At 42.4% G+C, this 27,295-nt stretch overlaps 1 protein-coding gene across 1 annotated transcript in view; it reads left to right on the top strand.

Annotated features, from left to right (window-relative positions):
* Window positions 1-23,194, top strand: part of prkcab (protein kinase C, alpha, b) — a gene marked incomplete in the record, with an annotated part of 241,806 nt that extends 218,612 nt beyond the window's left edge. The window contains 5 exon segments of the mRNA XM_029728672.1: window positions 1,375-1,513; window positions 4,196-4,276; window positions 11,266-11,373; window positions 15,356-15,496; window positions 19,672-23,194. Of these exon segments, the coding sequence (XP_029584532.1) occupies window positions 1,375-1,513; window positions 4,196-4,276; window positions 11,266-11,373; window positions 15,356-15,496; window positions 19,672-19,839 (637 nt within the window).
* Window positions 23,195-27,295: the final 4,101 nt, after the last annotated feature.

Genomic DNA, 27,295 nt, shown 5'->3' with positions numbered 1-27,295 from the left:
CTAAAGGACAGTGATATAAAACACAGGGTTAAAGGACAGTGATATAAAACACATGGCTAAAGGACAGTGATATAAAACACAGGTCTAAAGGACAGTGATATAAATCACAGGGCTAAAGGACAGTGATATAAAACACAGGACTAAAGGACAGCGATATAAAACACAGGACTAAAGGACAGTGATATAAAACAGGGTTAAAGGACAGTGATATAAAACACAGGGCTAAAGGACAGTGATATAAAACACAGGGCTAAAGGACAGTGATATAAAACACAGGGCTAAAGGACAGTGATATAAAACACAGGGCTAAAGGACAGTGATATAAAACACAGGTCTAAAGGACAGTGATATAAAACACAGGGCTAAAGGACAGTGATGTAAAACACAGGGCTAAAGGACAGTGATATAAAACACAGGGCTAAAGGACAGTGATATAAAACACAGGGCTGAAGGACAGTGATATAAAACACAGGACTAAAGGACAGTGATATAAAACACAGGTCTAAAGGACAGTGATATAAAACACAAGGTTAAAGGACAGTGATATAAAACACAGGGCTAAAGGACAGTGATATAAAACACAGGACTAAAGGACAGTGATATAAAACACAGGTCTAAAGGACAGTGATATAAAACACAGGGCTAAAGGACAGTGATATAAAACACAGGGCTAAAGGACAGTGATATAAAACACAGGGCTAAAGGACAGTGATATAAAACACAGGTCTAAAGGACAGTGATATAAAACACAGGACTAAAGGACAGTGATATAAAACACAGGTCTAAAGGACAGTGATGTAAAACACAGGGCTAAAGGACAGTGATTTAAAACACAGGTCTAAAGGACTAATATAAAACGCAGAGTGAAAGCAAATGAACAGGCAAAGGAGCAGAAAGACGCTAGAAAGGAAGGTAGAAGCGAATGAATGGTAAAAAGAAAAGTGGAGGCGGGCTGCTGTAGGAGCACAGCTGATTAGAGGCCAAAGAATGATTGTCTGTTGTAGTGTTTTAATGTGTTGAATGCTTGTTGAGGACAGAAAAACATGATCATTTAAGGCAAAATATTGATGTTTTTCAAACGTTTTCAGCCTCCCTCTGATCTTCTGCCTCCTTCAGAAAGAACAAACAGTAATAATTCAGTCAACAACATGCCAGCTCCGTAATCAAATGACAGCTGACATACAATTAAACTCTCAAACGCCTTCCTTCCACACCTCAACGCTAATCCCCCTTTCTCTCTCTTTCACTCTCTCCCTCTCTCTCTCCAACTCTCTTGCTTTCTCTCCCCCTCTCCCCCTCTCCCTCTCTCTTTCTCTCTGTTTATGTCTCTCTTGCTCTTTATCTCTCTCCCTTTCTTTGATCCCTCTATCACAGGGACCTCAAACTGGACAACGTGATGCTGGACTCTGAGGGCCACATTAAGATAGCAGACTTTGGCATGTGTAAGGAGAACATGTATGAAGGCATGGTCACACGCACCTTCTGTGGTACCCCCGACTATATCGCCCCAGAGGTGAGGACCACGGGGGGTGAGGGGAGAGACTGAGGGGAGAGACTGAGGAGAGAGACTGAGGAGAGAGACTGAGGGGAGAGACTGAGTGAGAGAGACTGAGTGAGAGAGACTGAGTGAGAGAGACTGAAGGTAGAGACTGAGTGGGAGAGACTGAGTGGGAGAGACTGAGTGGGAGAGACTGAGTGAGAGAGACTGAGTGAGAGAGACTGAGTGGGAGAGACTGAGTGAGAGAGACTGAGTGGGAGAGACTGAGTGAGAGAGACTGAAGGTAGAGACTGAGTGGGAGAGACTGAAGGTAGAGACTGAGGGGGAGAGACTGAGGGGGAGAGACTGAGGGGGAGAGACTGAGGGGGAGAGACTGAGTGGGAGAGACTGAGTGGGAGAGACTGAGTGGGAGAGACTGAGTGGGAGAGACTGAGTGGGAGAGACTGAGTGGGAGAGACTTAGGGGAGAGACTGAGTGGGAGAGACTGAGGGGGACAGGAGAGAAGAAATGATGTAATGGGTAGGGGTGAGGATGCTGAGGGCCAGAGATAAGGGGTCATGAATGGAGACAGCCCAGAGAGGCTGTACCACTTCACTGTACCGTTTACACCTTCTGTATCCTGTGCATGTGGCAAATAAACGTGGACTTTATTTGATATAGTGTAAGTTTACTACATGGCCTCACATGTGAATCCTAGACAAAGAAGAGCAGGGCTAAAGGACCGAATCGAGGCGGTCGGTCACATATGTGACATAGTACACAATTTCTGGGGACCATTTTTGGCTCGTGAGTTCTACTTTCAGAACTACTGGCTAAAAAGTATACAAAAGTACTGGTGAATCTCTTTAATGGAGTATGTGTGTGTGTGTGTGTGTGTGTGTGTGTGTGTGTGTGTGTGTGTGTGTGTGTGTGTGTGTGTGTGTGTGTGTGTGTGTGTGTGTGTGTGTGTGTGTGTGTGTGTGTGTGTGCTCCTGCCTCTCTGTCTGTAGTGACTCATGAGGGACTGTAGCAACCCAAAGGTAGGAGGTGGGGATAGCCCTGTTTCTATCTCTGGGTTTCCATGGTGGGACCTGAGGTTGAGGTGTCAATTTAATGAATGGACTTTGAATCTGAGCACTTTTCAGACAACTTTTATTTTGCTGTTGTCTAGATTGAAATCAATTTCTAAAGGCAACAGAGAAGAATGTAATGGTCATGTCTCAGTGTATTCAAGCCTCAAGTACCTCAGTAGTCTGTCACACGGCTATAGTAGGACCATGTGGTTCCTCCGGCCATAGAGATGCAATATAATGTGTGCCTGAGGCTCGGTGAAGGACCTGGAGCGACATTATAGACCTGTCACTTCTCGTTACTCTGATGAGGAATGGATGCCTAACAGCACATGCTCAGACATGTCCCTGTGTTTAACGGTAGAGCTGCTTCCTGTCTTGTCTGCTTGAGGGGGTGACAGAAGGTAGAGCTGCTCCCTGTCTTGTCTGCTTGAGGGGGTGACAGAAGGTAGAGCTGCTTCCTGTCTTGTCTGTTTGAGGGGGTGACAGGCGGTAGAGCTGCTTCCTGTCTTGTCTGCTTGAGTGGGTGACAGGCGGTAGAGCTGCTTCCTGTCTTGTCTGCTTGAGGGGGTGACAGGTGGTAGAATGTTCTTTCCTAATTTCTGCATGTGCTGTGTTTTATCCCTCACTACATGTGAGAATTGAATCTCATTTCACATCTGTGGCAAAAGCCATCACAGCTCAGTTACAATTTAGGTGTGTGTGTGTGTGTGTGTGTGTGTGTGTGTGTGTGTGTGTGTGTGTGTGTGTGTGTGTGTGTGTGTGCGCGCATGTGTGTGTGTGTGTGCGCGCGCGCGTGTGTGTGTGTGTGCGTGCGCGTGTGTGTGTGCGTGTGTGCATGCTTGTTTATGCATCCGAGTGAGCGTGTGTGCGAGCACAAGAGCTTCTGTGTGTTTCTGTACAATGTGTGTGGGTGGACATGTGGACTGGTAAATTGGATGGTAGGAAAATAGTCCTTTGTTATGGCAGATATACATAGCCCACTGTAATAATGGTGGGTGGTGTGGTGGAAGTTTTGAAGAGAACAATCCTATGTGCTGCTACTGCTGTTAACGTAGCTCAGAGCAGAGTAACTGTCCTTGACTGAAATTGGAGGCAGAGCAAACCTGGGTAAATATGAAATTCACATGTGTTGCAGTGGTTCCCACATGCTGGTCCCACAATGGAATAGTGGGTGTGTTTGGGTTGGGCTTCCAGCAGTATATTATTAATGTAATGTGGCTCTTTCTGTCACGGTTGTTTGAAGGAACGGACCAAGATGCAGCATTTTCGTAGTTCCACATATTTATTAAAAGTGAAACTGAATGCAATACACAGAAATACTTGAAAATATAAAACAACAACCCGTGACGCAGAGAGGACAACACACTACTCAAAAGACAATAACCCATAAACCACAATGAGAAAAAACCCTACTTAAATATGATCTCTAATCAGAGGCAAATGAGGATCAGCTGCCTCCAATTAGAGATCAACCCCAACAATCCAACATTAGAAATAGAAAACTAGAATTTAAACATAGAACTAGAAAACATAGATCAGCCCAAAAACACCCCCTGCCACGCCCTGCCCTACACTACTATAGAAAATGACATCTTACTAGGGTCAGGACGTGACACTTTCACCTTTCTCTCTTCTCTCCTGACAGATCATTGCATATCAGCCCTATGGGAAATCAGTGGACTGGTGGGCTTATGGGGTTCTCCTCTACGAGATGCTAGCAGGACAGGTACGTGCAGTAGTATATTTGTCAGATGGAAGTCTATTGTTCAATAGATCAAATGTGGCCTCGTTATGCTGAGTCCATATTTCACAGCATCTGTTGTGTGGATCCTGCTAGCCTATATGTATGGATCCTGCTAGCCTATATGCATGGCTCCTGCTAGCCTATATGTATGGCTCCTGCTAGCCTATATGTATGGGTCCTGCTAGCTTATATGTATGGCTCCTACTAGCCAATATGTATGTGTCCTGCTAGCCTATATGTTTGGCTCCTGCTAGCCTATATGTATGGGTCCTGCTAGCCTATATGTATGGCTCCTATTAGCCTATATGTACGGATCATACTAGCCTATAAGTATGGATCCTACAAGCCTATAGAGTATGTATGGATCCTACTAGCCTAAATGTATGGGTGCTACTAGACTATATGTGTGGATACTATTAGCCTATATGTATGGATCCTACTAGCCTATACAGTATGTATGGATCCTACTAGCCTATATGTATGGATCCTGCTAGCCTATATGTATGGGTCCTGCTAGCCTATATGTATGGCTCCTACTAGCCCATATGTATGGATTATACTAGCCTATAAGTATGGATCCTACGAGCCTATACAGTATGTATGGATCCTACTAGCCTATATGTATGGGTCCTACTAGCCTGTACAGTATGTATGGATCCTACTAGCTTATATGTATGGATCCTGCTAGCCTATATGTATGGATCCCACTAGCCTTTACAGTATATATGGATCCTACTAGCCTATATGTATGGATCCTACTAGCCTATATGTGTGGATCCTACTAGCCTATATGTATGGATCTTACTAGCCTATATGTATGGATCCTACTAGCCTATACAGTATGTATGGATCCAACTAGCCTATATGTATGGGTCCTACTCGCCTATATGTGTGGGTCCTACTAGCCTATATGTATGGATCCTGCTAGCCTATACAGTATGTATGGATCCTACTAGCCTATACAGCATGTATGGATCCTACTAGCCTATATGTGTGGATCCTACTAGCCTATATGTGTGGAAACTACTAGCCTATATGTATGGATCATACTAGCCTATACAGTATGTATGGATCCTACTAGAAGATATGTATGGATCCTACTAGCCTATATGTATGGATCCTGCTAGCCTATATGTATGGATCCCATTAGCCTATACAGTATGTATGGATCCTACTAGCCTATATGTATGGACCCTACTAGCCTATATGTGTGGATCCTACTAGCCTATATGTATGGTTCCAACTGGCCTATATGTATGGATCATACTAGCCTATACAGTATGTATGGATCCTACTAGCAGATATGTATGGATCCTACTAGCCTATATATATGGATCCTACTAGCCTATACAGTATGTATGGATCCTGCTAGCCTATATGTGTGGATCCTACTAGCCTATATGTATGGATCCTACTAGCCTATATGGATGGATCCTACTAGCCTATATGTATGGATCCTACTAGCCTATACAGTATGTATGGATCCTACTCGCCTATATGTGTGGGTCCTACTAGCCTATATGTATGGATCCTGCTAGCCTATACAGTATGTATGGATCCTACTAGCCTATACAGCATGTATGGATCCTACTAACCTATATGTGTGGATCCTACTAGCTTATATGTGTGGAACCTACTAGCCTATATGTATGGATCCTACTAGCCTATATGTATAGTTCCTGCTAGCCTGTATGTATGGATCCTGCTAGCCTATACAGTATGTATGGATCTTACTAGCCTATATGTATGGATCCTACTAGCCTATATGTGTGGATCCTACTAGCCAATATGTATGGATCCTACTAGCCTATATGTATGGAACCTACTAGCCTATATGTATGGAACCTACTAGCCTATATGTATGGAACCTACTAGCCTATATGTATGGATCCTACTAGCCAATATGTATGGATCCTACTAGCCTATATGTATGAATCCTACTAGCCTATATGTGTGGATCCTACTAGCCAATATGTCTGGATCCTACTAGCCTATATGTATGGAACCTACTAGCCAATATGTATGGATCCTACTAGCCTATATGTGTGGATCCTACTAGCCTATAAGTATAGGTCATGCTGACCTATATGTATGGGGATATCTGCATGCCTGAATCCCAAAGGAATAGGAAAGATTGGCATGATAACATTGAGTCTGTAGCAGGGGTTCCCCATTCTACACCTCTAATGACACCGTTTCTTCAGAGACATACAGTACATTGGTGTCCTTGATTGGTGTCCTTGATGAATACCAGTGGATGCCACTTACTGACAATATGGTGTATTTAACTCATCTAAAACTTAAACTACCTCATCCTGACCAGACCAGCCACCTCTGAGTCACACACACACACACACACACACACACACACACACACACACACACACACACACACACACACACACACACACACACACACACACACACACAGGCATACACACTCACAGGACAGTTTGTAAAAGTCTCTCCTAATGGTTTACATGATTCTTAAGGCCCATTATTCTGTTAATTCAAGATGAGATGATTACCACACATGTGCGCGCGCGCGCACACACACACACACACACACACACACACACACACACACACACACACACACACACACACACACACACAATCAGAGTCATTACCACTCACAAACTACACACACACATACACACACATATACACAACCGCACACACAATCTGTAGTCATTACCGAACACTTCTGAAAACTCCACTTTGTTACCACTTCAGTTGCCTGGCAACGGAAATGGTGTAGTGCTTTGATACGCCTCTCGTCTGCTGAGTGGAGGTCATCTTGACATCTGTAATTTCCCTCTGTTAAATCTAACACAAGACAGTACCCTTAATTAGAACAGAGAACTGAGCCATTCAACTCAACTGAAGGGGTGAAATGGTAAATCTCACCCATGTACTATGGACACTGCTGTTTCCCCTACATGGCTAGGTCATCCGTGTATTGATGTCGGTCCTGATTATGGTCTTAGGTAGCTCAGTTGGTAACATTGTGGAGCTAGCAACACCAGCATCATTGGTTCAATTCTGGCTGGGGACATTAATAATAACATGTATTAACTGTACTTAAGTTCAATCCAGCAACCCTGGATAAGAGCGTCTGCTAAATGAACAAATGTAACCAATAGTCGTACATAAAGACTTGAAGCAACCCTTTGAAATCCATAGACTCAGTCTGCCAAGTGTGATACCATACAGTATGTCTCCTGATGAAATTGAACCCACAACCTTGGCGTTGTTTTAAAAAAAATATATTTCACCTTTATTTAACCAGGTAGGTTAGTTGAGAATAACTTGTCATTTGCAACTGCGACCTGGCCAAGATAAAGCAAAGCAGTTCGACACATACAACAACACAGAGATACTCATGGAATAAACAAACATACAATCAATAATACAGTAGAAAAGGTCGATATACAGCATGTGCAAATGAGGTAGGATAAGGGAGGTAAGGCAATAAATAGGCCATGGTGGCGAAGTAATTACAATATAGCAATTAAACACTGGAATGGTAGAATGTGCAGAAGATGAATGTGCAAGTAGAGATACTGGGGTGCAACGGAGCAAGATAAATAAATAAATACAGTATGGGGATGAGGTAGATTGGATGGGCTATTTACAGATGGGCTATGTACAGGTGCAGTGATCTGTGAGCTGCTCTGACAGCTGGTGCTTAAAGCTAGTGAGGGAGGTAAGAGTCTCCAGCTTTAGGGATTTTTGCAGTTCGTTCCAGTCATTGGCAGCAGAGAACTGGAAGGAGAGGCAGCCAAAGGAAGAATTGGCTTTGGGGGTGACCAGCTGGAGCGCGTGCTATGGGTGGGTGCTGCTATGGTTACCAGTGAGCTGAGATAAGACAGGCTTTACCTAGCAGAGACTTGTAGATGACCTGGAGCCAGTGGGTTTGGCGACGAATATGAAGTGAGGGCCAGCCAACAAGAGCGTACAAGTCGCAGTGGTGGGTCGTATATGGGGCTTTGGTGACAAAACGGAGGGCACTGTGATAGACTGCATCCAATTTGTTGAGTAGAGTGTTGGAGGCTATTTTGTAAATGACATCGCCGAAGTCGAGGATCGGATGGATGGTCAGTTTTACGAGGGTATGTTTGGTAGCATGAGTGAAGGATGCTTTGTTGCGAAATAGGAAGCCAATTATAGATTTAATTTTGGATTGGAGATGTTTAATGTGAGTCTGGAAGGAGAGTTTACAGTCTAACCAGACACCTAGGAATTTGTAGTTGTCCACATATTCTAAGTCAGAACCATCCAAAGTAGTGATGCTGGACGGGTGGGCAGGTGCGGGCAGTGATCAGTTGAAGAGCATACATTTAGTTTTACTTGCATTTAAGAGCAGTTGGAGGCCATGGAAGGAGAGTTGTATGACATTGAAGCTCGTCTGGAGGTTAGTTAACACAGTGTCCAAAGAAGGGCCAGAGGTATACAGAATGGTGTTGTCTGCGTAGAGGTGGATCAAAGAATCACCAGCAGCAAGAGCGACGTCATTGATGTATACAGAGAAAAGAGTCGGCCCGAGAATTGAACCCTGTGGCACCCCCATAGAGACTGCCAGAGGTCCGGACAACAGGCCCTCCGATTTGACACACTGAACTCTATCAGAGAAGTAGTTGGTGAACCAGGCGAGGCAATCATTTGAGAAACCAAGGCTGTTGAGTCTGCCAATAAGAATGTTGTGATTGACAGAGTCGAAAGCCTTAGCCAGGTCGATGAATACGGCTGCACAGTAATGTCTCTTATCGATGGCGGTTATGATATCGTTTAGGACTTTGAGCATAGCTGAGGGGCACCCATGACCAGCTCTGAAACCAAATTGCATAGTGGAGAAGGTATGGTGGGATTCGAAATGGTCGGTGATCTGTTTGTTAACTTGGCTTTCGAAGACCTTAGAAAGGCAGGGTAGAATAGATATAGGTCTGTAGCAGTTTGGGTCTAGAGTGTCTCCCCCTTTGAAGAGGGGGATGATCGTGACAGTCTTCCAATCTATGGGAATCTCAGACGATACGAAAGAGAGGTTGTACAGGCTAGTAATAGGGGTTGCAACAATTTCAGCAGATAGTTTTAGAAAGAGAGGGTCCAGATTGTCTAGCCCGGCTGATTTGTAGGGGTCCAGATTTTGCAGCTCTTTCAGAACATAAGCTATCTGGATTTGGGTGAAGGAGAAGTGGGGGAGGCTTGGGCGAGTTTCTGTGGGGGGGAGGGCTGTTGATCGGGGTGGGGGTAGCCAGGTGGAAAACATGGCCAGCCGTAGAAAAATGCTTATTGAAATTCTCAATTATGGTGGATTTATCGGTGGTGACAGTGTTTCCTAGCCTCAGTGCAGTGGGCAGCTGGGAGGAGGTGCTTTTATTCTCTATGGACTTTACAGTGTCCCAAAATGTTTTTAAGTTTGTGCTACAGGATGCAAATTTCTGCTTGAAAAAGCTAGCTTAGCTTTCCTAATTGCCTGTGTATATTTGTTCCTAACTTCCCTGAAAAGTTGCATATCACGGGGGCTGTTTGATGCTAATGCAGAACGCCACAGGATGTTTTTGTGCTGGTCAAGGGCAGTCAGGTCTGGAGAGAACCAAGAGCTATATCTGTTCCTGGTTTAAAAAAAATTGAATGGGTCATGCTTATTTAAGATGGTGAGGAAGGCACTTTTAAAGAATAACCAGGCATCCTCTACTGACGGGATGAGGTCAATCTCCTTCCAGGATATCCGGGCCAGGTCGATTAGAAAGGCCTGCTCGCTGAAGTGTTTTAGGGAGTGATTGACAGTGATGAGGGGTGGTCGTTTGACCGCAGACCCATTACGGATGCAGGCAATGAGGAAGTGATCGCTGAGATCTTGGTTGAAAACAGCAGAGGTGTATTTGGAGGGCAAGTTGGTTAGGATGATATCTTTGAGAGTGCCCGTGTTTACGGATTTGAGGTTGTATCTGGTGGGTTCTTTGATAATTTGTGTGAGATTGAGGGCATCGAGCTTAGATTGTTGGATGGCCGGGGTGTTAAGTATGTCACAGTTTAGGTCACCTAGCAGCACGAGCTCTGAAGATAGATGGGGGGCAATCAATTCACATATGGTGTCCATGGCACAGCTTGGGGTAGAGGGTGGTCTATAGCAAGGGGCAACGGTAAGAGACTTGTTTCTGGAAAGGTGGATTTTTAAAAGTAGAAGCTCAAATTGTTTGGGTACAGACCTGGATAGTAAGACAGAACTCTGCAGGCTATCTCTGCAGTAGATTGCATCAATGTTATAGTTACGGATGGAAATTTCAGGGGTTTTGGTGGTCTTCCTGAGCCAGGATTCAGACACGGCTAGGACATCCGGGTTAGCAGAGTGTGCTAAAGGCATTGTTGTCACAGTAGCACTCAATAACAGGGCAAAGCATGTCATTGCATTCTGATGGGACAATCTGAACAGATCAGTAGAGAACTATGGCTGGCATCTATTGCCAATATGAACCCACTGTACACCAATGACTTCTATGACAGATGAAAGACTACACAGAGGAACATTAAAGGAACTCTCACACACACAGGGAGAAATTAGATCCACAGGTTGGTTCTGGGTGGCTTCTGGGTTTTTAGGGCTCAGTTCCCACCTGTCCTCTGTTTTATTCCACCTCAGAGTGGGGGCTAGTCCGGTCCCTCTTTGTATCGTGCACACAAAGCTGTGGTATCACGCTGTTTAAGATCACAAAGACAAGGGGATTGACAGGAGACATGATTGGTCACATTTCTTTGGCTATTTGTCCTTTTTAAAGATATACTGTAAGTATACCATAAGCACTCCATGTACAGTAAACTTATTTTCATATCTTATCCACTATAACCATGTTGCTACAAATGTGGACCTTCAATAAGCAAATTGCTGTAAAATGTGGGCCCTCACTCGTGTGTACATTTTGGTTGTCAACTGTGTCAATGAATAACTTGTATGTGTTGTTTCCCTGAAGCCGCCGTTCGATGGAGAGGATGAAGATGAGTTGTTCCAGTCCATCATGGAGCACAACGTGTCCTACCCCAAGTCCATGTCTAAGGAGGCTGTCGTCATCTGCAAGGGAGTAAGTAGCTGGGAGATATAGGGTTATATCTCTCCTACAGTAACACACTGGGAGATATGGGGTTGTATCTCTCCTACAGTAACACACTGGGAGATATGGGGTTGTATCTCTCCTACAGTAACACACTGGGAGATATGGGGTTGTATCTCTCCTACAGTAACTCACTGGGAGATATGGGGTTGTATCCTACAGTAACACACTGGGAGATATGGGGTTGTATCTCTCCTTCAGTAACTCACTGGGAGATATGGGGTTGTATCTCTCCTACAGTAACACACTGGGATATATGGGGTTGTATCTCTCCTACAGTAACACACTGGGAGACATGGGCTTGTATCTCTCCTACAGTAACTCACTGGGAGATATGGGGTTGTATCTCTCCTACAGTAACTCACTGGGAGATATGGGGTTATATCTCTCCTACAGTAACTCACTGGGAGATATGGGTTGTATCTCTCCTACAGTAACTCACTGGGAGATATGGGTTGTATCTCTCCTACAGTAACACACTGGGAGATATGGGGTTGTATCTCTCCTTCAGTAACTCACTGGGAGATATGGGGTTGTATCTCTCCTACAGTAACTCACTGGGAGATATGTTTTGTATCTCTCCTACAGTAACTCACTGGGAGATATGGGGTTGTATCTCTCCTACAGTAACTCACTGGGAGATATGGGTTGTATCTCTCCTACAGTAACTCACTGGGAGATATGGGTTGTATCTCTCCTACAGTAACACACTGGGAGATATGGGGTTGTATCTCTCCTACAGTAACTCACTGGGAGATATGGGGTTGTATCTCTCCTTCAGTAACTCACTGGGAGATATGTTTTGTATCTCTCCTACAGTAACTCACTGGGAGATATGGGGTTGTATCTCTCCTACAGTAACACACTGGGAGATATGGGGTTGTATCTCTCCTACAGTAACTCACTGGGAGATATGGGGTTGTATCTCTCCTACAGTAACTCACTGGGAGATATGGGGTCGTCATTTTAAATGGGCATCGATCACCCTATACATAGGTTGTTCAACTCATGTACAAAGCATTTTACACAATGCTTGTGAGGCAGCATATATATATTTTTGACACCACACAACGGTGCCAATGTGATTTGGAACTGGATGGCATGCTCCAACTGAAAAACAGAATGATATACAATACGTAGGGCTGGGTGTTGTCCAGAAGGCTTTTATTTCAACTTGAAATGGACAACATGGACACAACTCTCAATATTCCCTAACAGTCACAAGGATGCTTATCATATGATTATATTCCATTGAGTTGAAGCAAAGATTTGTTTCTGAACTATTTAAAACAGAGTTCTGTTCTAATCTAGTGAGCATCTGATTCTCTCTAGGGGTCTACTTCAGGAATGGGCAACTTGGATACGGGTGGGGGCCACAACAAATCTGAACTCATCATGATCACGGATCTGCATAACCACATCCATAACCACTCATGCAGTCAGAGCCGGCCCCAGCCTTTTGGGACCCTACGTAAAATTCTGTTGCCCCCTCCCAACAAAGTTTTGCCATGGACCGTAGAGAAAAGTTTGCTGCATTTCTACACATTTTCCCATGGGGCGGAGAGAAGTTTTAGCAATTTTATAACTAATTTCATGCAATTCAACAAAAATTGGCAGTGGGTGGTGAGAAAAAATGTGCGGCTTTACAGCTAATTTCCTGTAATTCTACACGTTTTGCCATAGGGTGATGAGAAATGTTTTCAGTTATAAAAATGAATAAGGGCCCCCGGTCGGTAATTTGACCATGATTACTACACGTTTAGATAGCTGGCTAGACTAACTTACCAATCTCCTTTTTTTTGCTGACATGGGCTAATTGAGTGACTGTCAGGGACTGACATGACAAGAAAAAAACTGCTGATGCACAAGCAAATTTCAAAATTGCACCTTTTTTATTCTACAATTGTAACTCTCAACAGTAAGTTGAGATCCTGACTAAGTTCCTACAAAAGCGGGCCACCAGTTGCCCATCCCTGGTCTCCTTGGTATCAAAGTCACACAGTTTTCCTCTTCTTTCTGTGGATGGCCATGCTTATATACACTATCGTTCAAAAGTTTGGGGTCACTTAGAAATGTCCTTGTTTTTGAAAGAAAAGCACATTTTTGTCCATTAAAATAACATCAAATTGATAAGAAATACAGTGTAGACATTGTTAATGTTGTAAATGATTATTGTAGTTGGAAACGCCTGATTTTTTTATGGATTATTTACATAGGCGTACAGAGGCCCATTATCAGCAACCGTCACTCCTGTGTTCCAATGGCACGTTGTGTTAGCTAATCCAAGTTTATCATTTTAAAAGGCTAATTGATCATTAGAAACCCCTTTTGCAATTCTGTTAGCACAGCTGAAAACTGTTGTTCAATTTTCACAAAACAGCGCAAACTGGCCCTAACCAGAATATAAAGAGGAGTGGGAGGCCCCGGTACACAACTGAGCAAGAGGACAAGTACATTAGAGTGTCTAGTTTGAGAAACAGACGCCTCACAAGTCTTCAACTGGCAGCTTCATTAAATAGTTCCCGCAAAACACCAGTCTCAACATCAACAGTGAAGAGGCAACTCCGGGATGCTGGCCTTCTAGGCAGAGTTTCTCTGTCCAGTGTCTGTGTTCTTTTGCCCATCTTAATCTTTTTTTTTTATTGGCCAGTCTGAGATATTGCTTTTTCTTTGCAACTCTTTGAGTACTTGTGAGGTGTCTGTTTCTCAAACTAGACACTCTAATGTACTTGTCCTCTTGCTCAGTTGTGCACCGGGACTTCCCACTCCTCTTTCTATTCTGGTTAAAGCCAGTTTGCACTGTTCTGTGAAGGGAGTAGTGCACAGCGTTGTACGAGATCTTCAGTTTCTTGGCAATTTCTCGCATGGAATAACTTTCATTTCTCAGAACAAGAATAGACTGACGAGTTTCAGAAGAAAGTGCTTTGTTTCTGGGCATTTTGAGCCTGTAATCGAACCCACAAATGCTGATGCTCCAGATACACAACTAGTCTAAAGAAGGCCAGTTTTATTGCTTCTTTAATCAGTACAATCAGGGTTTTCTAATGATCAATTAGCCTTTTAAAATTATAAACTTGGATTAGCTAACACAACGTGCCATTGGAACACAGATGGTTGCTGATAATGGGCCTCTGTACGCCTATGTAGATATTCCATAAATAAATCAGCTGTTTCCAACTACATTAGCCATTTACAACATTAACAATGTCTACACTGTATTTCTGATCAATTTGATGTTATTTTAATGGACAAAAATGTGCTTTTCTTTCAAAAACAAGGACATTTCTAAGTGTCCCCAATCTTTTGAACGGGAGTGTACCATTGCAATTTGAATTTTGCAGCAATTTACACACAGAAGAGATTCAATTTAGATGTTCTGGTGGGAAGATCAAGTCTTTTAATAATGTTTTCGGTTCAGTTACTTAGGGATGATGTCACCCGCTGTCCATGCTCCTGAACATATACAGTAATTCATCATCTGATGCTATTGTCGTCGTGACAACAGAGGCGTGTCTCCTCGACCCTACTCTCCTCCACCTTTACATCTATATGATCTATGAAATCATTATTAAATGAGACAATTTGGAGTTGAATAAAATAGGCGCTAAGTACATATTATCGATAACCATCATTTGCAATTTCCTCCCCTTTCTATTTTTAGGCTGGATTCTGAATAATGAAAATATGGATAAAAAATAAGGTTATTAAGGAAGGCTATTGGAAAGGGAAATATAGTGGCTTTAAGAGTTGAAGGGAAGCTACACTATAGACCACCAGTAATAAAGAACTGCTGTTGTCAAGGCTATACAATTGTAGCTTATATAATGGGTTAATGCTCAGTTATGGGCTTCTCTCTCTCTTTCTCTCTCGATCTCTCTCTTTCTCTCTCTCTCTCTCTCACTCCCTCCCTCTCTCTCCCTCCCCCCATCACTTTACTTCCCCCACCCTCCAGTTCATGACCAAGCACCCGTCAAAGCGTCTGGGCTGTGGTCTGGAGGGCGAGAGGGACATCCGGGAGCAGGCCTTCTTCAGACGTATCGACTGGGACCGCCTCGCCAACAGAGAGATCCAACCGCCATTCAAGCCTAAAACGGTGTGTGTGTGCGTGCGTGCGTGCGTGCGTGCATGAGTTACCCAGCTAGTAGGGTCATTCCAGAAGTTATTGGAAGTCTATGATCAGATGAAACAGACCCTTGTATCCACATGCACAGACTGCTATCATAACAAGTCTCTTTAAAGGGGAAATCTTCAGTTCAAACAATAACAAAGCATCACCCCTCCACTGATAGCTACAGTAAGTGATGGGCTGGAGAAATGTATCCACTCTCAAATTCATAGACAAAGCTATGGATAGAAAGACTGACCATCCATCATATCAAAATTACAGTTTTAACCATGTTTTGAGGTGATACAGTGTTTGTTTACAATGATTTTGTTTATAAACAAAGGAGTAAAACAAGCTTATATTTTGGGTTCTGATGGAGTAAAAACATTTAACTAAGCTCTTGAGGGTTTTATAAGTTATATTCTTCAAGAATCAATGGGGAAATATCATGAAATGAAAAGTCAAAAAGTGGATGTAGCAAACACTTATTGGCACTTTAATCTTTTAATGCAGTTGGCTAAATCAGGGTCACACGGAATGTTTCTTGGTAGTCTTAAATAAATCTACTTTGAAAGAAAAGTATACACCTCACACACATGGTTATGGACTTAAAAAGAAGAAGACACCTGTACCATGTCAGATGTAGAGTTGAAATGTATTACATTTTTCGTTTAAATCCCACACTTCAGGTGCACTATTTCTCATAAGTGGGGTTTGTATCATATTTCTAAAGAGTTGTAAAACTATTTTAAAAGAGTTTTAGAGAGTCTGTTTCCATAACTAAATTGGCCACTGTAGAAATGTAGGCATCACTTAGTGTGTGTGTGTGTGTGTGTGTGTGTGTGTGTGTGTGTGTGTGTGTGTGTGTGTGTGTGTGTGTGTTCGTGTGTGTGTGTTCGTCCGTGTGTTCGTGCCTGTGTGTGTCTCTCTGATTCATCTCCTACGTGTGGGTCTGAGAGCCTGCAGCCATGTGTCACTGTGGGAGGTTAAAAGACTGCTAGAGCACAGCTGCAGCCACCATCTACCCTCCTCCATCCCTCCCTCCATCCCACCATCCTCCTTTGCCACCCTTCCTATTGCTAAACACACTCTCACAACCAGGCGTGGGGGCTTTGTGACCAAACGCCCCCACCCACCCCTCTCTCCCTCCATCCCACCTCTCTCCATCGCTGCCCCTTCTTTTCCTACAAACACACTTGCCGGGCGTGGGGGCTTTGTGACCGAACCCTACTACAGAGGTTTAAGAATACATAGGTTTAAAAATAGCCCTCTAAAAGCCTCCTAGCCCTCACACCATATCCACCGCATGGCTACATGGCGGATGTATCAGTGTGGGTTCACATACAAACAGAGCTAATTCTGGTCTCCATTTATTCTGGTGGTATCGTGAGGTACAGTATACTGTAGTAATGAGGTCATTCTGGAGGTATCATGAGGTACAGTATACTGTCATAATGAGATCATTCTGGAGGTATCGTGAGGTACAGTATACTGTCATAATGAGATCATTCTGGAGGTATCATGAGGTACAATATACTGTCATAATGAGATCATTCTGGAGGTATCGTGAGGTACAGTATACTGTCATAATGAGATCATTCTGGAGGTATCGTGAGGTACAGTATACTGTAGGAATGAGATCATTCTGGAGGTATCATGAGGTACAGTATACTGTCATAATGAGATCATTCTGGAGGTATCGTGAGGTACAGTATACTGTCATAATGAGATCATTCTGGAGGTATCATGAGGTACAATTTACTGTCATAATGAGATCATTCTGGAGGTATCGTGAGGTACAGTATACTGTCATAATGAGATCATTCTGGAGGTATCGTGAGGTACAGTATACTGTAGGAATGAGATCATTCTGGAGGTATCATGAGGTACAGTATATTGTCATAATGAGATCATTCTGGAGGTATCGTGAGGTATAGTATACTGTAGTAATGAGATCATTCTGGAGGTATCGTGAGGTACACTATACTGTAGTAATGAGATCATTCTGGAGGTATCATGAGGTACAGTATACTGTCATAATGAGATCATTCTGGAGGTATCGTGAGGTATAGTTTACTGTCATAATGAGATCATTCTGGAGGTATCATGAGGTACAGTATATTGTCATAATGAGATCATTCTGGAGGTATCGTGAGGTATAGTATACTGTAGTAATGAGATCATTCTGGAGGTATCATGAGGTACAGTATACTGTCATAATGAGATCATTCTGGAGGTATCGTGAGGTATAGTATACTGTAGTAATGAGATCATTCTGGAGGTATCATGAGGTACAGTATAGTGTAGTAATGAGATCATTCTGGAGGTATCATGAGGTACAGTATACTGTAGTAATGAGATCATTCTGGAGGTATCATGAGGTATAGTATACTGTAGTAATGAGATCATTCTGGAGGTATCATGAGGTATAGTATACTGTCATAATGAGATCATTCTGGAGGTATCGTGAGGTACAGTATACTGTCATAATGAGATCATTCTGGAGGTATTTTTGAGGTATAGTATACTGTCATAATGAGATCATTCTGGAGGTATCATGAGGTACAGTATACTGTAGTAATGAGATCATTCTGGAGGTATCATGAGGTACAGTATACTGTCATAATGAGATCATTCTGGAGGTATCGTGAGGTACAGTATACTGTAGTAATGAGATCATTCTGGAGGTATCGTGAGGTACAGTATACTGTAGTAATGAGATCATTCTGGAGGTATCGTGAGGTACAGTATACTGTAGTAATGAGATCATTCTGGAGGTATCGTGAGGTACAGTATACTGTCATAATGAGATCTTTCTGGAGGTATCATGAGGTACAGTATACTGTAGTAATGAGATCATTCTGGAGGTATCATGAGGTATAGTATACTGTAGTAATGAGATCATTCTCGAGGTATCGTTGAGGTACAGTATACTGTCATAATGAGATCATTCTAGAGGTATCGTGAGGTATAGTATACTGTCATAATGAGATCATTCTGGAGGTATCATGAGGTACAGTATACTGTAGTAATGAGATCATTCTGGAGGTATCATGAGGTACAGTATACTGTCATAATGAGATCATTCTGGAGGTATCGTGAGGTACAGTATACTGTAGTAATGAGATCATTCTGGAGGTATCGTGAGGTACAGTATACTGTAGTAATGAGATCATTCTGGAGGTATCATGAGGTACAGTATACTGTAGTAATGAGATCATTCTGGAGGTATCGTGAGGTACAGTATACTGTCATAATGAGATCATTCTGGAGGTATCATGAGGTACAGTATACTGTAGTAATGAGATCATTCTGGAGGTATCATGAGGTATAGTATACTGTAGTAATGAGATCATTCTCGAGGTATCGTTGAGGTACAGTATACTGTCATAATGAGATCATTCTAGAGGTATCGTGAGGTACAGTATACTGTAGTAATGAGATCATTCTGGAGGTGTCATGAGGTACAGTATACTGTAGTAATGAGATCATTCTGGAGGTATCATGAGGTACAGTATACTGTAGTAATGAGATCATTCTGGAGGTATCATGAGGTATAGTATACTGTAGTAATGAGATCATTCTGGAGGTATCATGAGGTATAGTATACTGTAGTAATGAGATCATTCTGGAGGTATCGTGAGGTACAGTATACTGTCATAATGAGATCATTCTGGAGGTATCATGAGGTACAGTATACTGTAGTAATGAGATCATTCTGGAGGTATCATGAGGTATAGTATACTGTAGTAATGAGATCATTCTGGAGGTATCATGAGGTATAGTATACTGTAGTAATGAGATCATTCTGGAGGTATCATGAGGTATAGTATACTGTAGTAATGAGATCATTCTGGAGGTATCATGAGGTATAGTATACTGTAGTAATGAGATCATTCTGGAGGTATCATGAGGTATAGTATACTGTAGTAATGAGATCATTCTCGAGGTATCGTGAGGTACAGTATACTGACATAATGAGATCATTCTAGAGGTATCGTGAGGTACAGTATACTGTAGTAATGAGATCATTCACCCACAAAAAGTGATAGCTAGACATCCTCTTGCTGTGGGCAACTTAATGTACTTCCCTTTACCGCCTAATATCAGCCATGTCTCTGTCTCTCCCTCTACCTCCCCCTCTCTCTCACACACACACACAGGGTGGCAAAGGAGCAGAAAACTTTGACAAGTTCTTCACACGCACCCAGCCCATGTTGACCCCTCCAGACCAGCTAGTCATCGCCAACATTGACCAGAGCGACTTCGCTGGTTTCTCCTACATCAACCCACAGTTCATCCACCCTTCCCTCCTTCACAGTGTGGTATGAGGGGATAGACAGGGAGAGGAAGAAGAGAGAGAGAGCGTGGTGAGAGAGCAAGAGAGAGAGAGAGAGAGGAGAGAAGGGGGAAGAGAGCCATGTGGACTGGGACTGGGACAGCAACCCTCCAGATTGACCACCAATCCCCTATTGTCCCTTTGTCAAAGAGACTAATATTATCTTCATGTGTTCTCTGGACTTCAGTAGGCAACATTCTGTAAACAAGCTGTCCACGAACGATCTCGTTTGGAATTTGTCTGATGTGATGGAGGGGGTTGGTGTACAGGGGAGTATGTCTAAGTTTATCTGGTTTTTGAGCGTATTAATCATGGATACATTGATTTGAGAAGTAGGCCTGCTACAGTACAGTGAGCGTTGACATGAATTGCATACTGTTACCATGGGGAACCCTTTAGCTCTGCAACCTACTGGCCTAACATTCAGGAATGGGTTCCATGTTTTCCACAGTTCCAGAACCTCTTACTTGCTCTAGAACCTAGAGCCAAACCCTACAGTACCTTCCTGTCTGGAAGTTGTCTGTGGGACTACATACAGTATCTTATGATTCCTCAGTGTGTTGCTATGGATAGAAAGAGAGCACTCCCTCCCTATGAAGCATGATGGAACATACCCTCCTGTCCCTACCTTTCCTCTCTCTACTGTACCTACTGTACTGTACTGCCATTTCTAAACAGTCTGCTACACCACATTCTAGATTATATTTATATACCTACAGAGAAGAGAGGTCTATTGTCTACTGTTACACGAGTGCCAAAATAGAGGTGAAACCAATCATTTTATTCCAGTACATATCTATATAAACATATACTATCTACAGCGTCCGTTTCTTACGATATTCCTATAGTCAACTATGATGTCTTTCCTTGTGGCGAAGCCGTTAACCTTTCTGATGGTGTCAGCACGCTAAACTAAGCTCAACACCGTGTTTCTCTGGCAGTTTTATTTATATACTCCAAACCGTTACCAAACGTTTACAAACCGTTATCAAACGTTTACACAACGTTACTAAAACGTAACCCACCAAGTATAGCTGTGTCTAACCTAGTATGTTGTTAAAGAACAGCTTTTTGGTTGGTATGAACAGTTGACTGATGAAACAATGATGAACATTTTAGATGGTGTCCAATTTTATTTTTGGTGAAAGCACTGGTACCAATATTCTCAGAGTTATTTAGGAGAATTTATGAGCAAGACTGAATTGAGGATATGTTTCTGTTCCGCATGAGGTTTGCGACAACATGTAACTTGATATTCCGGACTTCTATTTATGGGGAAAAATCTTGAACTGACGATGTCTTGATTTTACTACTGAAAATGCTCTTTCCATATGCACAATGCAGTTGTCGGTTGCATGCTTATTTCCTGATTATGAATAAGCGCTAGATGACTTTCTAGGGGATGCAGCACATGTCTGATATTTATCATTGTAAATCCAAGTATTATGATATTTGTTGATTATATAATTGTTGTCTGTATGAAAGTCCTACCCCACTGAAAAGTTGAATGAGATTCAGAGAATTTTTTTTTTTTGTTACTTATTAAACATATTCCGTATGTTTCCCTCTATACTTTTCTGTCCAGAGAGAACATTGTTTACCCTATTTGTCAACCATTTTGTAAATATTGAAAGAGCTTTTTCAAAAAGAGAAATGCCTCGCAGATTTTATACCACAAACTGAATGTGCTTTTACTACCTTAGACGGGTTAAACATCTCTGTTAGATGACTATCCCAAAAACACATGACGTTTGGCTGAATCTTTGGTAGCTTTGTTATCAGCAAAACCTTGTAATATGTATTTCCTCTATTTATCCACAGTTTGTTTTTGACTATTTTATAGGTAGAGTCAGCGAAATGACCTTGCACGAAAAGCATCGCAGATATTGCGATGAGCAAGACTCAAGACTTCCCTCTCACAAAGTCACCCACAGTATCTGTACATGGCTTCCCTTCACACTCTTACAACGTTGTAGCCACAGGACCAGAACTGCCTCGCACTCTCAGCGTGTTGCGGAGATTGACCCACTATGCCGTTTACTTTGTGCATCTTGGTCATATCGCTGACTCTACCTTTAATGTTTCACAGACGATATGCAGTATCTACAGTATGTGTGACTGTGGCGCGTGGTCCCTGGTTGAATACACTACTACTCCTACTCCTAGCCTTGGTTTCTCTTCTATCAGAGGCAGAAGTGTGTTTTCTGTCTTTCGCTGTGTGCATGTGAGGGTAAGGCCTGATCTAAGCATGAGAGAAGGCATGATGCATGTTAACACAGATCCCCAGGTGTACAGTATGAAGTTCATGTGTCACCAAGCATCACAGTGAGACACACGCCTGTCCCGCTAGCCCCTCCCACTACACTTCTCTCCTCTTTCTGTTCTCCTCTTCTCCATTTGTTTATTGGTTTCTCTTAGTATTCAGTCTCCTGACTCAACCAAGTTATAAGTTCAGTCAGAACTCACATCTAAGCCATGGACACAATGATTAGAATTTTCTGTCTCTTCTGTTTTGGTTGTGGTTATGTAGAAGTTCTCACTTGTGTCAAACTGAGAACCTACATAATGAGAGATCAACACAGAGCAAGCACAGGAAGTTCAATCATACACAACTGAACTGCCAAAGAATAAAGAAACTTTGGTCTATTGTATGGTACACCCTGACCACGAAGACACAGTTGTTTTGGCGTTTCAGCCAACTGCCAAATTTCTTGCATTTAGACAGTTTCTGTTAGATAAAGGTATTTGTAGCATGTCCTTGAAATGTAGCTGTTCAATGGGGATGACTACTGAAATTATGTTAACATGTAACTTTGATTACATTTTAGTATTAAAGTGTCCCATCTGGACCAAATGGACCTATTAGAAATAAGGGGAACCATGTTTACACAACATTGCTGATGAGACAAACTGAGAAGTATTTCATTGAAGCTGAGTCAGGATCTTGTCAGTCCATCTAGATATTATGTTTTACTTCAAAGATGTGGAGGTTTCTAGATGGAGAATATAGCACTCTCTATAGAACTTATCAGATACTAGTGGGAAAGAGAGGCCAACCATAGTTAACCCTGTGAATGACGTCTCACATTGAGAATCTATGTCTAGTGAGTGGGCGGTGTTTGGGACACAAAACCTCCATGCAGTATGTATTTTTAGGATGAATTACAATCACTTGCAGTCATTATTTGAATCACCGTGGCGATCATGGGACCACAACACAGGGATGTTTTGTATGCTTTATTTTCATTTCACTCTCCTTGCTTTTGTTTGCTAAGTTCCCCCATGTCCCTTTGCTAACTGGGGTATAAAGGATACTGTGTATGAATAAACCAATGAAAATGCAATCTGCTTTATTTGTGTTGTTTTGCTTTCTGTAGCCTCCCAGGCTTCATATGTAGATTCTACATGTTGGACGGTTTACTGTATCATTGTACTGCATATCACTATTGCTATCCATGAGGAATCCCGCTTTGCCTCAGACTTTAAAAGTATTCTTGCTTAAAAGCAACAAAATACCACCAATATCCAAATGCCACGTATCTTCTCACCGAACAACAGAAACGTCACAGCAATAACTTTTCCTTCTCCTCCAGGCGACAAAAGGATGAAGGTTGTCTGCCCTCTTCATATTAACCCTTCAAACGTGGCCTGCCAGATAGGAGCGTTTAGCGGTCTAGCACCCTCGGCCTGCACACAGACAAATTGCCAGAAATCAAAGTCTACTGAGCCCTCAGATGAATCAGCAGAGTCCTGCTGTTTGTTTTGTTTTGGGCTGGGGTTCGCCTCGTAATGTGTGTGTATGTCTGTTGTTTCTCCCACTCTCTGCCCCCCCCCCCCCGCCCCCCTCTCTCGCTATCTCTCTCCCCCTCTCTCTATTTCTCTCTCTCTATTTCTCTCTGTCTGTCTAAGTGGACCACTCTGCATTCACAGCACACAGACCTGGCCCGGTACGTTGGCTCCTATTATATTCCAGTTGCTGAGCAAGTGAGCCTGCTCATAATGCCATAATAATGCAGAATACTTTTGGAATCTAATGGAAGTCAATCTAGATAAGATATGCCCTTGAGATATACCTCGTCGGTTATAGAAGCTGATACTGAACACATGAGTAAACAGTTTGCTTCATGTAAAGCACTCAAAGGCCCCCTACACACTTAGATTGGAACAACTTATTTACAACGCATTTGACACAATGGTTGTGATACAACAGATATTTTTCTGATAAAATGGACAGTTTTGTCTGTGTTGCTTGTATTGTTATTTTTGTACAGAAGAACTCTCTATTGTATCACAACGGTTGTGCCAAATGCGTTATGCATTCCTTGTGCAACATGAGTGTGTACGGGGACAAGAAGACTAATATTTTATCCCTTATGAGAACGTGACTGTAGCAGACAACTTATCACTATGCACAATGACAGTCTTTGTAGGAACACTCTAAAAATTAGGGGTTCAACAAGGGTTCTTCTAAGATCCTCAAAGTTCTTTGAAGAACCTTAGTCTTCATGGCACTGAAAATGGCCCACAAAAGGTTCTTCCAAGAACCCCATCGAGGAACCTCCTTAGTTGGTGGGGGGTTTTGCAGGTACCTAACTGCCCAACTGAAACATTTTGATTTGAATTTGAAAGGATAGCAGGTGCAGGCACTTAACTGAGAAATATAAAGATCTCCTCAATTTAAGGTAAGTTTTGTCCCTTATATGATCTAAATGGATATTGTTTTGTAATGATACCATCTATCTTTTCATATTTGTGAAAATCTTTCTAAAACAAAGACTGGACACAATCCAATCGATACAGTTGAAGTCGGAGGTTTACACTTATGTTGGAGTCATTAAAACTCATTTTTCAACCACTCCACAAATTTCTTGTTCACAAACTATAGTTTGGACATCTACTTTGTACAAGTAATTTTTCCAACAATTGTTTACAGACAGATTATTTCACTTATAAAATTCACTGTATCACAATTCCAGTGGGTCAGAAGTTTACATACACGAAGTTGACTGTGCCTTTAAGCAGCTTGGAAAATTCCAGAAAATTATGTCATGACTTTAGAAGCTTCTGATTGGCTAATTGACATAATTTGAGTCAATTGGAGGTGTACCTGTGGATGTATTTCAAGGCCTACCTTCAAACTCAGTGACTCTTTGCTTGACATCATGAGAAAATCAAAAGAAATCAGCCAAGACCTCAGAAAATAAATTGTAGCCCTCCACAAGTCTGGTTCATCCTTGGGAGCAATTTCCAAATGCCTGAAGGTACCTCGTTCATCTGTACAAACAATAGTACGCAAGTATAAACACCACGGGACCACGCAGCCGTCATACCTCTCAGGAAGGAGACATGTTCTGTCTCCTAGAGATTAACATACTTTGGTGTGAAAAGTGCAAATCAATCCCTGAACAACAGCAAAGGACCTTGTGAGGATTGTGGTGGCTAATTTCTGCATTACCAAATGAGGAGAGAGACAAACTTCACACATCAGTCAGAGTTATACTTAAACTACATCTTTAATAATAAGAGCTTTGCAAAAGCACTTGACTTTCAATGATGCCCCATCTCTAATGAACCATTGAAAGTGACAACACAAAAGTACAAAGATCTTTTATAACCAAGATACACCCCTCTCAACGTACATAACGAACCACAGATCTTAGGAACAGTTCACAAAGAAAGACTTTTACTTTAGAGAGGAGTATCCCATAGCCAGACAGCATTCTCTATAAATTATCGTTCAGTTTGGTCCCTAAAACGAGGTTCTAATCCCGTTCCTGGTGCTTCATAGCACAAAAACACCATCTCATCCAATGGCATAAATCAATTGACAACTCTAGATACTCCCATCTCAAGCAATCCCCCTCTTGACTCCACTCCTGGACAAGCTCACTGAGGGGAGTGAGCCTCTAGGTCATACACTATCCCAAGATAAGTGCAACATCAAAGGGGACATACAATGGTTCCAGACACTGCCATACACCTTCCCCCAATGCCAAAGGAGGGAGTGACTTGCGCACAGACATTGTGGAGACAAGTAATTGGTTCCCCATTAGTCATGCCATCCCTTCACATGGTTTAACAGATACATTCACATATGAAGACAATGTTCCATCCTGTCCTCTTCCCTTTCTGATATTCTGCATAGCACCAGGGATATGTAAATGTAAATGTAAATGGATATGTGAAAGACAAGCCTGACCTCTCCCCTCTCTGGGCCCTAAGTGACTGAGCCCCAGCTGAGGGAAGAAGTCAGGCTTCCAACACCAGAGTCCAAAGGGATACATTCTGATTCATCCGCCACAGGATGCTGGAGGAAACAGTTACAAAAGTATCTATATCCACAGTAACATAACCTGAAAGGCTGCTCAGCATGGAAGAAACCACTGCTCCAAAACCGCCATAAAAAAGCTAGCATCATTTTTCTTCCATGCTGAGCAGCCTTTCAGGTTATGTTATGTTACTGTGGATATAGATACTTTTGTAACTGTTTCCTCCAGCATCCTGTGGCGGATGAATCAGAATGTATCCCTACGGTTTGCAACTGCACATGGGGATGAAGATCGTACTTTTTGGAGAAATGTCCTCTGGTCTGATGAAACAAAATTATAACTGCTTGGCCATAATGACCATCATTATGTTTGGAGGAAAAAGGGAGAGGCTTGCAAGCCAAAGAACACCATCACAACCGTGAAGCACGGGGGTGGCAGCATCATGTTGTGGGGGTGCTTTGCTGCAGGAGGGACTGGTGCACTTCACAAAATAGATGGCATCATGAGGTAGGAAAATTATGTGGATATATTGAAGCAACATCTCAAGACATCAGTCAGGAAGTTAAAGCTTGGTCGCAAATGGGTCTTCCAAATGGACAATGACCCCAAGCATACTTCCAAAGTTGTGGCAAAATGGCTTAAGGACAACAAAGTCAAGGTATTGGAGTGGCCATCACAAAGCCCTGACCTCAATCCTATAGGAAATTTGTGGGCAGAACTGAAAAGCTTGTGCGAGTAAGGAGGCCTACAAACCTGACTCAGTTACACCAGCTCTGTCAGGAGGAATGGGCCAAAATTCACCCAATTTATTGTGGGAAGCTTGTGGAAGGCTACCCGAAATGTTTGACCCAAGTTAAACAATTTAAAGGCAATACTACCAAATACTAATTGAGTGTATGTAAACTTCTGACCCACTGGGAATGTGATGAAAGTAATAAAGGCTGAAATAAATAATTCACTCTACTATTATTCTGACATTTCACATTCTTAAAATAAAGTGGTGATCCTAACTGACCTAAGACAGGGAGTTTTTACTTGGATTAAATGTCAGGAATTGTGAAAAACTGAATTTAAATGTATTTGACTAAGGTGTATGTAAACTTCCGACTTCAACTGTATCAATCAACAAAGAGGTAAGAATTTGTAGGCTGTAAGAATATGTTGAAGGCTAGCTGTATT

Source organism: Salmo trutta, chromosome 32 (genome assembly GCF_901001165.1).
Source record: "Salmo trutta chromosome 32, fSalTru1.1, whole genome shotgun sequence".
Classification (NCBI taxonomy): Eukaryota; Metazoa; Chordata; class Actinopteri; order Salmoniformes; family Salmonidae; genus Salmo; species Salmo trutta.
This window is presented reverse-complemented; position numbering and strand designations above follow the sequence as displayed.